The sequence below is a fragment of the Bos indicus x Bos taurus genome, chromosome 10 (genome assembly GCF_003369695.1).
Source record: "Bos indicus x Bos taurus breed Angus x Brahman F1 hybrid chromosome 10, Bos_hybrid_MaternalHap_v2.0, whole genome shotgun sequence".
Lineage (NCBI taxonomy): Eukaryota > Metazoa > Chordata > Mammalia > Artiodactyla > Bovidae > Bos > Bos indicus x Bos taurus.
In genome coordinates, this window is record NC_040085.1 from 15,182,060 (window position 1) to 15,199,106 (window position 17,047).

Consider the following 17,047-nt stretch of genomic DNA (forward strand, 5'->3'; position numbering starts at 1 on the left):
TGAAATGGGTTGGGTGGGGGCGGGGGGGGAGGTTGCTTATTGCGTTAGAAGACTTTCCCATATCTGGAAAATTTCTGAACAGAGGGGACAAATTAGAAGTGTGGTTCAGTGGAGAAAATATGGAATGGATTTCCGTCTTGAGATTGACAGGACATCCTTTTCAACACTTACCTGGGATTAGAGAATGAAGAACCTATTAGAAATCAAATCTCAAAAAAAAAAGCGCAAATCAAATCTTGAGAAGTGCATTTCTAACTTTAATGTACATATACCTGGGGATCTGGTTAAAAATGCAAAGTATCTGAAAACAGCCTTTGATTCTACATTTCCAGCAAGTTCCCAGGTGATGTGGATGTTCCTGGTCTGTAAATCATACTTTGAGTAGCAATTCAAGGAGTTAGGAGAGACTTCTCTGAGGCAAATATACTTGAACTGACAGCTGAAGAACTTGACTAAAGTAGAGGAGACTTCTAGGCATAAGGACCAGCTTATGCAAGGGCCCTGTAGCACTGGAAAACCTGAAAGAATGTCAGTGTGACTGGTGTGCAGAATTTGGAGAAAGAGAGAGAGCTGCAGAGAGTATGGGATCACTATGAGGTCTAGAATATTGCATTTACCTTGATGGTAGAAGACGCTGATGGTTGTTAAATAGGAAAGAAGCACAAACATCTGTATTTTGAAAAGATCAGTCCATCTGCATTATGAACAGATAGGGAGAAAGGATTGGAAACAAAGCAGATACAGAGTACCGGTTAAGAACTGGGAGGCTAAAGCAGTCTGCACAACAGGTATCTTGACTAGTGGTGCCAGAGATAGATGGAAAGAAGCAGAATATCTGAGAACTACACAGGAAATAAAATGGATAGGATTTTGTAGAGGATTTGACATGGGGTGGAGAGCGGGGCTAAGGAAGAGGGCACTCTAAGGGCTGTCACCTGAGCATCTGGCCACAGTTGGATGGTGAAAGTGCCATTCAGTGAGGAAAGAAGAGCTAGAAGACAACCTAGTTGGGGGGATGGGGGAGACATGACCATGAGTTTGGTCTTGGACGTATTGACTTTGAGATCCTTGTGAGTCATCCAGGGTAAGAAAGCAAATAAGAGGTGGCTTCAAGGGTCTGGGGCTCTGAAGAGAGGTGGGAACTGGAGATGTAAATGTAGGAATCAGGTTTATATTGGCTCATATTATTTATACTGAGGGTGATGGAAGCTGTGGGCAGAAGTGAGATTCTAAGGTGGAGAGAACAGTATGAGATGAGAGGAGGACCTAGAATCAAGCTTCCAAAGATCACAGGCACTGACTGATAGTGAGGAGAATGAGTCTGTGGTAGAGAAAAGAGTAGCAAGAGAAAGAAAATCTGGAGAGTATGGGACCTGGCAGCCAGGGAAGAAAGAGTTTAGAGGAAGGGGTAGCCAACAAAGCCAAATGCTGTTGAGAAATGATGGAGACTCAGCCAGGGTGGGGGTAGTGAAACCAGAGAAGTGGTCTTGTAGAGGATTAAAGCCAAGGCTGAGTACAGTGCCCAGTGCAGTCCACCATATGCATGCATCCTTTCCAGTATACCTGTCTCTCTCCTCAGTAAGCCACTCCGATATCGGTCTTGTCCATCCTGTTATCCCCAAAGCCCAGCACAAGGCCAGGATATAGCAGACACTTAATAAATTGTACTGATGAGTGAGTGGATGGATGGATGGATAGATGGATGAGGAGGAAGAACTGGAAGCAAAGAGGAATCGCTGGCACCTGCCTGGGATGTACTATCCTCTAGTTATTCCCTTTATACCGCAATGGCCCGCAGACCCAAGAAACAGAGACAGAGCCCCATCTTCTCCTTCCCCTGGGTCCTGGCCCCCCTTCCTCTCTCTGACGAAGAGTCTGGACCGAAGGTTCTGCTGACGTTGGAAGGGGAGGAGAGTCTGGAGGAAGGGGAGGGGAAAGCGGCGCAGAGATCGCAGAGACGGAGGAGGCGCCCGCGGCTGCAGAGCTGCAGAGCGGGGTCTCTCGGCTTCTCTGTCCGGGCAACGGGCGCGCCACTGGGCCAGAAGACAGCGCATCCTTTCCGTGCGGGCCGCCTGGGCCCCTGCGGTCGACAAACTGGCTCCCCGGGTGGCCACCGGGACCCCCGAGCCCAATGGCGGGGGCGGCAGCAAGATCGACAGCACTGTAGAGATCACCCCCAGCCCCAACGGAGTAAGTGCCCGCGCCCTGGGGGCTACGCCATCATCTCCCCGCACCCCCGGACAAGCGCCTGGCATTTTCCTCCCGTGCATCCCCCGCGGCAGACCGCCTTCCTCCCGCTCGCGCCCGCCCTCTTCCCTTACCCTGCGGTTTTCTCCGCTTCACCCTTCTCCTACCACCCATCCAACCCCCACTCCCACCCCCAGCAGGTCGGGACCCTTGGAGATGCGGTGCCCACGGAGCAGCTGCAGGGTGAGCGGGAGCGCGAACGCGAGCGGGAGGGGGAGGGCCACGCGGGCGGCGACGGGATGGGCAGCAGCCTGTCGCTGGCCGTGCCCCCCGGCCCCCTCAGCTTCGAGGCGCTGCTCGCCCAGGTGGGGGCGCTGGGCGGCGGCCAGCAGCTGCAGCTCGGCCTCTGCTGCCTGCCCGTGCTCTTCGTGGCGCTGGGCCTGGCCTCCGACCCCATCTTCACGCTGGCACCCCCGCTGCATTGCCACTACGGGGCCTTCCCCCCCAACGCCTCCGGCTGGGAGCAGACCCCCAACGCCAGCGGCGTCAGCGTCGCCAGCGCGGCCCTAGCCGCCAGCGCCGCCAGCCGCCTCGCCACCAGTACGGACCCCTCGTGCAGCGGCTTCGCTCCGCCGGACTTCAACCACTGTCTCAAGGACTGGGACTATAACGGCCTCCCGGTGCTCACCACCAACGCCATCGGCCAGGTGAGGCGGCCCGCTGGGCCGCGGGTCTTGGGGCGGGCTGCGCGCCACCAGCGAGGGGGTCTCACACCCGCTCCTCCCTCTCACGTCCCCAGTGGGATCTGGTGTGTGACCTGGGCTGGCAGGTGATCCTGGAGCAGATCCTCTTCATCTTGGGCTTCGCCTCCGGCTACCTGTTCCTGGGCTACCCAGCAGACAGGTGAGGGCTCAGCAAGTAGAGAGGAGGGCTTGCTAGGGAGGCTGGCCCAGGCAGCTAGCCTTTGCAAGAGGCTGAAGAGGCTTTGTTCAACTCTGCAGTGTCCTCTGGATTTCTCCTGTTCATTGACAGGTGGCCCCAGCACTGTCTCAACTTCACTCTCCACCAAGAAATACTCTTACCATACCTCTTCCACACAGAATAACTCTCCCCGCTCTGCCAGTCCCACATCCATGAATCAGTGGCCCCATCCCTCCTGACCAAAACCCCTAGGTCCGCAGAAGTCCTAACTCCTCCTCTATTGTCCTGTTACCACCAAGCTCCTCCCTTGCCATCTTCATAGATTAATCCCTGTTAACAGTACTGTCTACCTGGACTGTTAGCTCTGTCTCAGTGGCCTCATTCTTAAAGATCATTATGTTAATTTCTAAATATCAACAGCCCCATTCACACTGACCAGTAGCTCAACTCTTCAAACAAATGACCACCCTCTTGGGGAGGGTCCATAGTTTAACCCCCATGGATCAATGACCACAATAGCACCCCTCACCCCAGGCTAATAGTCCCATCCTCACAGATCATTAGTGCTCTCAGATCCTCTCAGATCAAAAGTCTCATTTCCAGGAATCAGTGGTTTCATCTCAAAGATCTACAAACCCATCCCCACCAACCAGCAGCTCTTCCCAGGGGTCAAAACTCCATCTCTGGTCCTTGACACCATCACCACTGACCAGGTGCTCCATCCCTGGGGATTATTAGACATTTCCACTGGTCTACAGTCCCATCCAAATGGCTTTATAGTTCAACTCTCATGGCTCAAAGGCAACCCACCATTCAATAATCCAGTTCCCTAAAAACAACATCTATCCTCACTGTCCAATAGTCATACACCCCTGTGGGCAAATGATCCTAAACCCACAGATCAATAGCCATCAGTGGCCTCATACCCACAGACCAGTAGCATCATTCCTCTGGAGTAATAGCCTCATACCCAAAGACCTAAATTCAGTCTCCTAAATTCTGTAGCCTGAGCCAATAAGCTCAACCCCATGGGAAATGGTCTCACCCTACTGGGTCAGTAGTTTCACTCTCAGGCATCAGTGTCCCCTTCCCAGTGACCAGTGACCCCAGTCTACATCCACATTACACCAATGCTCTTACCCCTAAAAACCAGTAGCCTAGCCTCCAAGGATCAGGAACCCTGTCCCCACTGACTCACAGTCTGTGACCATCACCACTGACCAATAGTCTCTCTTTCCTCTGCTCTGTGACCCCATGCTTACTGATTATCCATACGGATTAATAGATTCATCCCTACTGGCCAATAGTCCCATCCATCTTGACTGAAATATCTACCCCAGGAATTAATAGCTACATCCCCAAAGATCAACTGTCCAATCTTCAGAAGTTAGTGATCAGCCCCACTGATTAATAGTCCTATCTCATGGATTAAGAGCTCCACTCTCATGGATCAATGGCTCCATCTTCTGGTCAGTGACCCCATCCCACTGACCACTCCTATGGATTAGTAGACCCATGTCCCAATCCCATGGAAAAACGGCTTCACCCCCCAAAATCAATTACTCAGTTCCTGAAGATCAAGAGCTCCATTTTCACTGACCAATACTATCCCCATGGACAAGTGGCCAATGGCCTACCTCCTTAGATCAGTAGTTCCAACCCTGTATGTCAATGAGCCCATCTCCTCTGATCAGTCTGAGCAAGACAAGCTCCATCCCCACTGACCAATATCTGTATTCCCAAGATCTCTTGGATCCAATTCCCCTAATATCCCATCCCCACTGATGGCTGGTCTCACTTCCATGAAGAAATGCCTTCATCTCTGACCAATAGCCCTGAGAGTCCGTGGTCTCATCCCCCACAGAACAATAGCCACGCCCCAGTGCCCAGTAGCCGGGGTCCCCATCTTCCCCATCTCCTGTAGCCTTAGTCCAACCCTTGTCCCCTGGGCCTCATCCTCGTGTCTCTATCTCTAAAGTGGACAGCTGGACCCCACACAGCCACTCCTCTCACAGAGAGTCTGGGTGACCAGAGGCTCTCCCTGCTTTCCAGGTTTGGCCGACGTGGGATTGTGCTGCTGACTCTGGGACTGGTGGGCCCCTGTGGAGTGGGAGGTGCTGCTGCAGGTTCCTCCACGGGTGTCATGGCCCTCCGATTCCTCCTGGGCTTCCTGCTTGCTGGCGTTGACCTTGGTGTCTACCTGATGCGTGAGTGGCACCCTTCCAGAGCTCCTTCCCTAGGGGCTCATGCCTGCCTGTCTGTATCCCCAGGTCATTGCCACTGCTCCTTAGGACCCCCTCAGTCCCTTCTTCAGCTGTCTGGAATCTTGGCTCTTTCTGGCCAGGCCTTTAAAGGATCCAGGGGTCTTGCTTCTCACACACCCCTTTCCTTCCCTGATCTTTAAAGCTTTCCTTGCCCTGGACTTACTGCTGTCAGGAAATGAGCCTTATTTTAAAAATGAAATCCTGAGTAGCTGTACGAGCTTGAACAAGGGTTAATGTGAAAGTCAAATAAGAGGTCTGATGTGAAAGGGCCCAAAAACTGGGAGTGCTGAGCCCCCACAGGGACTCTGAGCCTCAAGCCCTCCCAAGTTTGAGCAGGAGAGAGGAGAGGTCCAAACAGCCTCTCCACTCTGCCTTAGAGGTTAGTCTGTGGGAGGCAGTGGCTGCAGCCTCCACGCAGGGTCTGACCTTGCTCTCTGTCCTTCTCCCTCCCTCTCCCCTCCTCTCTTCCACACCTCCTTCCTCCCGGCCTCTCCTCCCTGTCCCTGCTGTATCTCCAGGGCTGGAGCTGTGCGACCCAACCCAGAGGCTTCGGGTGGCCCTGGCGGGGGAGCTGGTGGGGGTAGGGGGGCACTTCCTGTTCCTGGGCCTGGCCCTTGTCTCTAAGGACTGGCGATTTCTTCAGCGAATGATCACCGCTCCCTGCATCCTCTTCCTGTTTTATGGGTCAGTATCACCCTCTACTTGTTGTCTGGCCATTCCCTTCTCTACCTCCTACCTGTAGCTCTAGCCTGCAGACCCCTCCTCTTCTCCACTGACCCTCATCCAGGCCTGCTCTAGCCCCAGCCCCTCAGAGGTGGGAGTTTTCCATCCTGGGTCAGGAGACGGGAAGCCTCACAGTGCATCCCCTTCCCCCTCCCCCAGCTGGCCTGGTCTGTTTCTGGAGTCCGCGCGGTGGCTGATAGTGAAGCGACAGATTGAGGAGGCCCAGTCTGTGCTGAGGATCCTGGCTGAGCGAAACCGGCCCCATGGGCAGATGCTGGGAGAGGAGGCCCAGGAGGCCCTGCAGGGTAAGAGACAGGGGTCCCACCCATGTAGGAGGGCCCTGAGTGCTCAGCTGTTCCTTCTAACAGCTCCTCTCTCTCTCCCAAGACCTGGAGAACACCTGCCCTCTCCCTGCAACATCCTCCTTTTCCTTCGCTTCCCTCCTCAACTACCGCAACATCTGGAAAAATCTGCTTATCCTGGGCTTCACCAAGTGAGCCTTGTCAGGGCCAAGGGCCACGCCGGTAGCTAGGATGGGGGCTGGCTGGGTGGGGAAGGCCTGAGGACCCCTGCAGAGGGCAACCAGGGTGGTGAAAGGCTGCAGGTGGCAATGCAGACACCACAGACGCTGTCCTGTGCCTCCCCGCCCTGTCTCACAGCTTTATTGCCCATGCCATTCGCCACTGCTACCAGCCTGTGGGAGGAGGAGGGAGCCCATCGGACTTCTACCTGTGCTCCCTGCTGGCCAGCGGCACAGCGGCCCTGGCCTGTGTCTTCCTGGGGGTCACCGTGGACCGATTTGGCCGCCGGGGCATCCTGCTTCTCTCGATGACACTCACTGGCATTGCATCCCTGGCCCTGCTGGGCCTGTGGGATTGTAAGCACCCTCCCTTCCCCGCATTGTGGGCTCAGCCTAGGAACCCCAGCAGAGGTGCCCCACATGGACTCAGCCACTTCCCTCCCTTCCCTGGCTCAGGCTTCCCAGGACCAGACCAGATCCTGCCCAGATCTTTCACAACCCTCCCCCTGGCCACACACTCCAACTGATCAGTGAATGCCCAGACACACCCGGGTAGGGATCAGAAGGGGTGACGGCAGAGACGAGGCCAAGCATGATCTGCCGCCTCCACTCACACGCCCCGTCTTGGCCCTCCAGATCTGAACGAGGCTGCCATCACCACCTTCTCTGTCCTTGGGCTTTTCTCCTCCCAAGCTGCCGGCATCCTTAGCACCCTCCTTGCTGCCGAAGTCATCCCTACCACGGTCCGGTGAGAGCAGGCGTGCTGTCAGGGCAACCTCTGAGGACAGGGCCTGAGGGATGCCGGAGGAGCGGCTGCTGGGGAAGGGTGGGGATGAGGCCCACAGCCGCAGGCTCAGGGCCTTGTCGTCTCTCCCAGGGGCCGAGGCCTGGGCCTCATCATGGCACTGGGGGCGCTCGGCGGGCTGAGTGGCCCAGCCCAGCGCCTCCACATGGGCCATGGGGCCTTCCTGCAGCACGTGGTCCTGGCGGCCTGTGCGCTCCTCTGCATCCTCAGCATCATGCTTCTGCCGGAGACCAAGCGCAAGCTCCTGCCGGAGGTGCTCCGGGATGGGGAGCTGTGCCGTCGGCCTTCCCTGCTGCAGCAGCCCCCACCCAACCGCTGTGACCACGTCCCGCTGCTTGCCACCCCCAACCCCGCCCTCTGAGCGATCTCTGAGCACCCTGGCAGGAGGCTGGCCCATACCGAAAAGTAGCACAAGGCCCTGGCAAGGAGAGTGGGAGGACTGAGTGAGCGAGGCAGGGCTGCCCACGAGGCTCAGAGGCACCTCGGGCCAGACACGAAGGGGCGCTCAGGGGGCTGCCCTCACCCCATCTCCCCCCGCTGCTGCTTGGTGTTCACTCCCTTGGCTAGAGTCAGGGGGCAGGGAGAGAGCTCCACACTGTACCACCAGGTCTGGGCTCCATCCTGTGCCCAACCACATCCTCCCAGACCTCATTCTTTCTTGCTCTATCATTCTGTTTCAATAAAGACATTTTGAATAAATGAGCATACCATAGCCTGGACTTCCCTCCCTTCTGTTGTCCTGTCTCTCGGGGGAAGGTTTCTCTCAGTGGAATCCAAACCATTAACCATCCCCCTCTCCTTCCCTGTGCCCTGTCCCCTCTTCCCACCCTGCCCCCACCTCCATGTTAACTTACAGACAATTACCACCCCTTACTGATTGCTTGCTCTGCTGCTAGGACTGGGCTAGGCACTTCACAAACTTCATTTAATCATTTAATCCTCGCAACCTTGCAAGGTAGGTGTCTGGATCTATTAAAGTTTTTGTTGTTGTTTTTGCAAGCAGTAATAACTGACTGACTCTAATGAACTTAGAGCAACAAAGCGAATTATTAGAGGGATTTGGTGGGGCAGGCTGTGGTTCTACCCTATGCGGAAGCTCATGGGGTAGAAGGAAAAGCAGAACTAGTAAAGGCCAAGAACCAGAAAGGGCAAGAGAGTCAGTGACTGGCTAGCTTGCCTATCACAACCACCCCCACCCTACCCCACCCCCATTACTGCCAACTGTAGAGGGGGAAGCAGTCCCTGAGTGCTGCTAGAAGACTGGGTGTTGTCCAGGTAAGAACAGTGGATGCCCACCACAGTACTCTTCTTCTTTTACAGATGACAAAACTGACACTCAGGGACTCAATAACTTGCCCAACATTGCAAAGTTAAGGAGTAATCGCTGGGATGTAATTGGATCCTGGAGCCGGTGCTCTCTAGTGATGCACACTGTGGGCACCTTCCCCATCCTTCCAATCTCTGTACACTACCCTTGGAATCAAGCAGAGAGTCTCTAGCCCCCGCCCCCGCCTGGGGAGGGGGCAGTAGGAGACGTCTTCCACCTCAGTGCTAGGGCCTGCCTCTGAGTAACCCTGGCCTGGCTTTGGGCCAATCTCTCAACCTCTAGCCTCCTTCAAGGGCTGCTATGAGTATTAAACAAGATAATATATTGTATGTGCCTCAAATTATCCCACTAGATGGTAAGTTCCTTGAGGACAGGAACTTTGTCTTACTCAACTTTGAAACACCAGAGCCTGACCCATGATAGCTGTTCAAAAAGTTGTATTTGTTCATTCTTTTGGCAAATCTTTCCTGTGCCAGATTTACAGACCAGTACTATCCTGGATATTAGGATTTCAAGGAGCTTGAAATCCACCTAACACTGGGAATATTAATGAGGAAGAAGACAGCAGTGGTTGGAGCATCGAAAGGCTGCCTCTTGAAGGAAGTGGGACTCAGAAAGGCAGGAAGACCTCAGGCAAAGACCCAGGAGACAGGTACATTGTTTTCAATTCAAAGGCCATAAAGCAGGGGGCTTCCCTGGTGGCTCAGTGGGAAAGAACCCACCTGCCAATGCAGGAGATGCGGGTTCATTCCCAGGGTCAGGAAGATCCCCTGGAGAAGGCAATGGCAACCCATTCCAGTATTTTTGCCTGGGAAATCCCATGAACAGAGGAGCCTAGTGGGCTACAGTCTATGGGGTCGCAAAAGAGTCAGACACAACTGAGTGACTAAACAACAAGGAGAGCAGAGGCCTGGAGGGAGGAAAGGGTGAGGCGGTCCTAGAGGAGGAATTCTTAGGAAAAGCAAGTCTTGAGGCCAGCCTCTTCCACGTAAGGGAGGCCCATTACCCAATTCCTGCAGTTCCTATCTCCTTCCCCTCTGCCAGTCCACATCCCAGGCCCAGAGTGCTGGGACTGAGCCATGCTTCTGAGTTCTCAGCCACTGGAGAACTCATGGGAATCCTTCTCATTTAATCTTCACAATACCCTGAAATAGGTAATAGTAGTTTTATCCTATTTAGCTACCAAGGGAATGGAAAAGAAAGAAATGGAAGGAAGTGCTGTGAAAGGCAGAGCCAGGACTTAAACCCAAGCTTTCTGACTGTTCTACTACCATAGTTCCCGCACAGCTAGATGTTCTGCATCATACATTCTGCCCAACAGTGTCTGTGCCATCTGAACTGACTCCAATGTTGACTTTTTTTTTGGCCATACCGGGTAGCATGCAGAGTCTTCATTCCCTGACTGGGTATATCAAACCTGCACCCCCCTGCAATGGAAGCGCAGTCTTAGCCACTGGACTGCCAGGAAAGTCCCAATGTTGACTTTTTAGCTCTGAGTGGTCAATAACACAAGAGAGCATACTCATCGCTGCCTCCAGAGATTCTGCGAGAACCAACAGAATGGTAGATAAATACACTTTGGAAGATCCCATGTAAAGCCAAGGAGTTACTTATATGATCTCCAAAGCACACTGTGAGAAACAGTGTCAAAGAGGCATTTCAAAGAACACATTCTTTGCATACCGCTAAAAAAAGGTCCAAGTAAGGAAAATAAAAATATTCAGGAAGCTAGCGCAGCTCCTGTAGCAGAGTAGGTAAGAGACAGCCAGCCTCTCTGACTTCAAGCAGAGAGGTAAAGGCAAAAAAAATGGTAGCATTTGGGAAGCATCAAGGAACCACAGGGAAAGATACAGTCCCTCCTCCCCAAGCAATTCATGGTCTATGTGGAAAGGAGCAACGTGTGTAGCTGCAACTGGCACCTTGTCAGTTGCTCTAAAATTCACCAACCACGTGATCTCCTTGGATCCTTATCAATACCCCACGAAACGTTATTTTCATGCTTTTTCAGATGGGGAGACTGAGGTTTGGACCTCAGTCACTTTTGCAGTGACTGGTAATGAGTAGCCAGATCTTGAGAAATGAGAGCCTGCAATCTTCTTACTGCATAGTTTACTTCTTACTGCATAGTAAATAATTCTAAACACCATGAAAGAAAGTATTACTTACTCTGTAATATTAAATTGAGAAGGTACCCCCAGGAGCCTGGAGATCATTTTCAGACAAACAAGGAAACAACTACTTTCCCTGAAGAGGTTGTACTGATGAAATATGAACTGCTTTAGAAATGCTTTCTAAGTAGCTGGATTCACAACTAAAAGCCACAATGAATTATTGAGGGAGAGATTAAAAAGATATACAGGTTTACATTTCTAACCTTAAAAAGTTACATAAAGTGGTATGAAAGCCACTTCCATTCAGTCAACCTAGCCTGGCTACCTTGCAACTGATTTTTACTGATTATCCACTACTTTCTGGTGCTGCCTCAGGTCTGGGGAGCATGGTCCTGGCCTGCAAGAGCTCAGAACACTGGGGGATAATTACTGTCCTATACAGAACATGCAGAGAAATGGAAGAAGTGCTGTAGCACCTCAAGGAGGATTGGATGTATCCTATTGGAGGAAGTCAAGGGAAGCTTCTCAGATATTTGGATTGGACCCTACAGGTAAAGTCTTGAGCTTGCCAAGGACAGAAAGAAAGAAGAAACAGTGCAAAGACTAGAGATATGACAGAACATGGTGTACATGGAGAACACAGAATGGGGAACATGGTATCCACAGAGAACCATGGAATGAAGGGCATCTGTGAAAACCCACAGCTAACACCGTACACCGAAATCAGATTGATTATATTCTTTGCAGCCAAAGATGGAGAAGCTCTATACAGTCAACAAATACAAGACCAGGAACTGACTGTGGCTCAGATCATGAACTCCTTATTGCCAAATTTAGACTGAAATAGAAGAAAGTAGGGAAAACCACTAGACCATACAGGTATGACCTAAATCAAATCCCTTATGATTATACAGTGGAAGTGAGAAATAGATTTAAGGGACTAGATCTGATAAACAGAGTGCCTGATGAACTATGCACTGAAGTTCGTGACATTGTACAGGAGACAGGGATCAAGACCATCCCCACGGAAAAGAAATGCAAAAAAGCAAAATGGCTGTCTGGGGAGGCCTTACAAATAGCTGTGAAAAGAAGAGAAGTGAAAAGCAAAGGAGAAAAGGAAAGATATAAGCATCTGAATGCAGAGTTCCAAAGAATAGCAAGAAGAGATAAGAAAGCCTTCCTCAGCGATCAATGCAAAGAAATACAGGAAAACAACAGAATGGGAAAGACTAGACATCTCTTCAAGAAAACCAGAGATACCAAGGGAACATTTCATGCAAAGATGGGCTCGATAAAGGACAGAAATGGTAGGGTCCTAACAGAAGCAGAAGATATGACAAGTAGAGGTGGCAAGAATACACAGAAGAACCGTACAAAAAAGATCTTCATGACCCAGATAATCACAATGGTGTGATCACTCATCTAGAGCCAGATATCCTGGAATGTGAAGTCAAGTGGGCCTTAGAAAGCATCACTACAAAGCTAGTGGAGGTGATGGAATTCCAGTTGAGCTCTTTCAAATCCTGAAAGATGATGCTGTGAAAGTGCTGCACTCAATATGCCAGCAAATTTGGAAAACTCAGCAGTGGCCACAGGACTGGAAAAGGTCAGTTTTCATTCCAATCCCAAAGAAAGGCAATGCCAAAGAATGCTCAAACTACCGCACAATTGCACTCATCTCACATGCTAGTAAAGTAATGCTCAAAATTCTCCAAGCCAGGCTTCAGCAATACGTGAACCGTGAACTTCCAGATATTCAAGCTGGTTTTCAAAAAGGCAGAGGAACCAGAGACCAAATTGCCAACATCCGCTGGATCATCGAAACAGCAAGAGAGTTCTAGAAAAATATCTATTTCTGCTTTATTGACTATGACAAAGCCTTTGACTGTGTGAATCACAATAAACTGTGGAAAATCCTGAGAGAGATGTGAATACCAGACCACCTGACCTGCCTCTTGAGAAATCTGTATGCAGGTCAGGAAGCAAGTTAGAACTGGACATGGAACAACAGACTGGTTCCAAACAGGAAAAGGAGTACATCAAGGCTGTATATTGTCACCCTGCTTATTTAACTTACATGCAGAGTACATCATGAGAAACGCTGGGCTGGAAGAAGCACAAGCTGGAATCAAGATTGCTAGGAGACATATCAATAACCTCAGATATGCAGATGACACCACCCTTATGGCAGAAAGTGAAGAGGAATTAAAAAGCCTCTTGATGAAGGTGAAAGAGGAGAGTGAAAAAGTTGGCTTAAAGCTCAACATTCAGACAATGAAGATCATGGCATCTGGTCCCATCACTTCATGGGAAATAGATGGGGAAACAGTGGAAACAGTGTCAGACTTAATTATCTTGGGCTCCAAAATCACTGCAGATGGTGACTGCAGACATGAAATTAAAAGATGCTTACTCCTTGGAAGAAAAGTTATGACCAACCTAGATAGCATACTGAAAAGCAGAGACATTACTTTGCCAACAAAGGTCCGTCTAGTCAAGGCTATGGTTTTTCCTGTGGTCATGTATGGATGTGAGAGTTGGACTGTGAAGAAAGCTGAGCGCCGAAGAATTGATGCTTTTGAACTGTGGCATTGGAGAAGACTCTTGAGAGTCCCTTGGACTGCAAGGAGATCCAACCAGTCCATTCTGAAGATCAGCCCTGGGATTTCTTTGGAAGGAATGATGCTAAAGCTGAATCTCCAGTACTTTGGCCACCTCCTGTGAAGAGTTGACTCATTGGAAAAGACTGATGCTGGGAGGGTTTGGGGGCAGGAGGAGAAGGGGACGACAGAGGATGAGATGGCTGGATGGCATCACTGACTCAATGGTCGTGAGTCTGAGTGAACTCCGGGAGTTGGTGACAGACAGGGAGGCCTGGCGTGCTGCGATTCATGGGGTCGCAAAGAGTCGGACATGACTTGAGCGACTGAACTGAACACTGTACTCATCAGTGAGAGTCTGAAAGCTTTTCCCCCGAGATCAGGAACAAGACAAGGATGTCTGCTCTCACCACTTCTATTCAACGTTGTCCTGGAGGTTCTAGCTGGAGAAATGAGGCAAGAAAATGAAATACAGGCATACCTGGAAGATACTGTGGGCTCAGTTCCAGACCACTGCAATAAAGCAAGTTACACAAATTGTTTGGTTTCCCAGTGCATATAAAAGTTGTGTTTACACTGTATTGTAGTCTATGAAGCGTGCAATAGCATTCTATCTATAAAAGACAATATACATACCTTAATTAAAAAATACTTCATTGCTACAAAATGCTAACCATCACCTGAAGCTTTGCTGAGTTGTAATGTTTCCATTGGTGGAGGGAGTGAAACATTGTGAGAACTGCCAGAATTGCCAAAATGTTACACAGAGACATGAATTAAGCAAATGCTGTCTGAAACTGGTGCCAACAGTCTCATTTAAGGCAGGGTTGCCACAAACCTTCATTAAAAAAAAAAGTAATTATCTTCAAAGTGCAATAAAGCAAAACCCAATAAAATGAGATATGCCTGTAAAAAGCACCAAAGGAAAAGATGATGTAAAACTATATTTGCAGGTGACATGATCTTGTATATAGAGAATCCTAAAGAATCCACACCAAAAAAGAAAACAACCAACACCTTTAAGAACTAAATAAACAAGTTCAGCAAGGTTACTAAACTTGAGATTGAACTTGAAGGACACAAGATCAATATATAAAATGAACTGGGGTATTCTGGGTTTTGCGGGTTTTTTTTTTTTTTTTGGCCACACCATGCAGTTTATAGGATCTTAGGTTCCCAACCAGGACTGAACCTGGGCCCCCGGCAGGGAAAGCTCAAAGTTCTAACCACTGGACCACCAAGGAATTCCCAAGATCAGTTCGATCTTTATTTTTTTAACTGTATTTTTATAATAACTGCAATGAACTGTCTGAAAATGAAATTAAGAAAAGAATTCCATTTAAAATAGCTAAACCCCAAATACTCAAGAATAAATTTAATAAAAGAAGTGCAAGACTTGTACACTGTGATAGATTGGAAGACTTCACATTGTTGAGATGCAACCTTCTACAAATTGATCTATAGATTCTACAGAAATGTATTTCTCTGCATGGTCTGTATAGGACAGTAATTATTCCCCAGTGTTCTGAGCTCTTGCAGGCCAGGACCATGCTCCCCAGACCCGAGGCAGCACCAGACAGTAGTGGATATTCAGGAACAATCAGCTGCAATCCCTGTTAAACTCTTAGCTATCATTTTTGCAGAAACTGACCAGCTGATTCTAAAATCCACGTGGAAATGTAAATAACCCAGAACTGCTAAAACCACCTTGAAAAAGAGCAAAATTGGAGAATTCATACTTTTCACTTTCAAAACTTATTACAAAGGGCTTCGCTGGTGGCTCAGTGGTAAAAATATACCCGGCAAGGTAGGATACACAGTGTAGATCCCACAAGCTGTGGAGCCCCCTGAGCCACAGCTACTGAGCCTGTGCTCTAGAGGCCGAAAACCCCAACTACTCAGCCCATGTGCCACGAGAGAAGCCACTCACTGAAATGAGAAGCCCATGCACTGCAACGAAGCGTGGCCTCCATCCACTGCAACTAGAGAAAAGCCCTCGCAGCAACAAAGACTCAGTACAGCCAAAAGTTAAAAAAAAAAACAACAAAACTCCAGTAACGAAAACAGTGTGCTACTGGCACAGACATATAGATATGTGGGACAAAACGGAGCTCCAGAAATAAGCCTGCACACTTACAGTCAACCGATTCTCAACAAGAGTATTAACACCATTCAACGGGGAAAGAATAGCCTTTAAAAAAAACTATCTTTATTTTTTTTGGCTGCACTGGGTCTTCGTTGCTGCACTCAGGCGTTCTCTAGTTGTGAGACTGGGGCTACTCTCTGGTAGCGGTGCCGGGGCAGAGCAAGGGCTCTAGGTGTGTGGGCTCAGCAGTTGTGGTGCAGGGGCTTAGATGCATCATGGCTATGGGATCTTCCCAGACCAGGGATCAAATCAGTGTCCCCCTGCATTGGCAGGCGGATTCTTAACCACGAGACCACCACTGAAGTCCAGAATAGCCTTTTAAACAAATGGTGCTGGAATAAATCCATCATTTGCATGCAAAAGAATGAAGTTGGCCCTCTACTCATACCACACACAAAATTAATTCAAATGGATCAAAGGCTTTATATGAGAGCCAGAACTATAAAACCCTTAGGAAAAAAACATAAGCATAAATCTTAGGGACTTTTGTGCTTCAAAGGACACTATCAAAAAAGTGAAAAAGACTATCCACAAAATAGGAGAAAATGTATTTGTAAATCATTTATCTGATAAAGGTCTAGTATTCAGACTATATCAAGAACTCTTACAATTCAACAATAAAGACAAATAACCCAATTAAAAGGTAGGCAAAGATTCTTACTAGACATTTCTTCACAGAAGATATACAAAAGGTCAGTAAGTACATGAAAAGATATACCCAAGAGAAATGAAAACATATGGTCACACAAAAACTTATACACAGATGTTTGGAGCACACATTCTTAATGGTCAAAAAGATATGGAATATCCCAAATATCCACCAACTGATGAACGGATAAACAAAATGTGGTGTATCTATATAGTTGATCCTTGAACTTGGGGGTTTAGGAATGTCGACCCTCCATGTGGTTCAAAATTTGCAAAATTCTTACAGCCTACCCTCCATATCATAGGTAGCTCTGCATCCATGGGTTCAACCAACCATTGACCATGTACTACTCTAGTACGTATTTACTGAAAACACCCACATTTAAGTGAGCCCATGCAGTTCATGATCAACTGTATAATGAAATATTCAGCCATAAAGAGGAACGAAATATTGGTAAACACTACATGGATGAATCTTGAAAACATTATGCTAAATAAAAGCAGCCAGGTGGAAATGGCCATGTATTATATGAGCCCATTTATATGAAATATCCAGAAAAGTCATATCTGTAGATAAAGTGTATTAGTGGTTGCTTGAGCCTCGGAGGAGGGAAAAATTGGGAATGCTTGCTAATAGGTATAGGGTTTCTGTTTGCTGTGATGAAAATGCCCTAATTAGGTAATGCACCATTAGGTAATGGTGATGATTACTCTATATGTATGTACATATATATGTATAAATTATGTTTACTATAAATACATGTACTAAATATTGCTGAAATTTAAGTACACTTC

The 17,047-nt window shown here is 49.0% G+C and overlaps 1 protein-coding gene across 2 annotated transcripts; it reads left to right on the forward strand.

Moving 5' to 3' along the window:
* The first annotated feature begins 1,914 nt into the window (after positions 1–1,914).
* On the forward strand, positions 1,915–8,132 carry SLC22A17 (solute carrier family 22 member 17). 2 transcript variants are annotated; one of them, XM_027553272.1, is made up of 10 exons: positions 1,915–2,190; positions 2,385–2,894; positions 2,987–3,090; positions 5,161–5,315; positions 5,891–6,056; positions 6,255–6,400; positions 6,483–6,588; positions 6,755–6,972; positions 7,252–7,363; positions 7,493–8,132. In XM_027553272.1, the coding sequence occupies exons 2-10, from the start codon at positions 2,487–2,489 to the stop codon at positions 7,779–7,781; spliced, it is 1,704 nt and encodes a 567-aa protein (XP_027409073.1). In that variant the 5' UTR covers positions 1,915–2,190; positions 2,385–2,486; the 3' UTR covers positions 7,782–8,132. The 2 variants fall into 2 exon arrangements, with proteins under 2 accessions (XP_027409073.1, XP_027409074.1); XM_027553273.1 differs by having other exon boundaries at positions 2,388–2,894.
* Positions 8,133–17,047: the final 8,915 nt, after the last annotated feature.

Coding starts and splice junctions, on each gene's coding strand:
- SLC22A17 (XM_027553272.1), top strand. CDS start 2,487: ATGGGCAGCAGCCTGTCGCTGGCCGTGCCCCCCGGCCCCCTCAGCTTC. Junction 2,895..2,986: donor CCACCAACGCCATCGGCCAG/GTGAGGCGGCCC, acceptor TCACGTCCCCAG/TGGGATCTGGTGTGTGACCT. Junction 6,401..6,482: donor GGCCCAGGAGGCCCTGCAGG/GTAAGAGACAGG, acceptor CTCTCTCCCAAG/ACCTGGAGAACACCTGCCCT.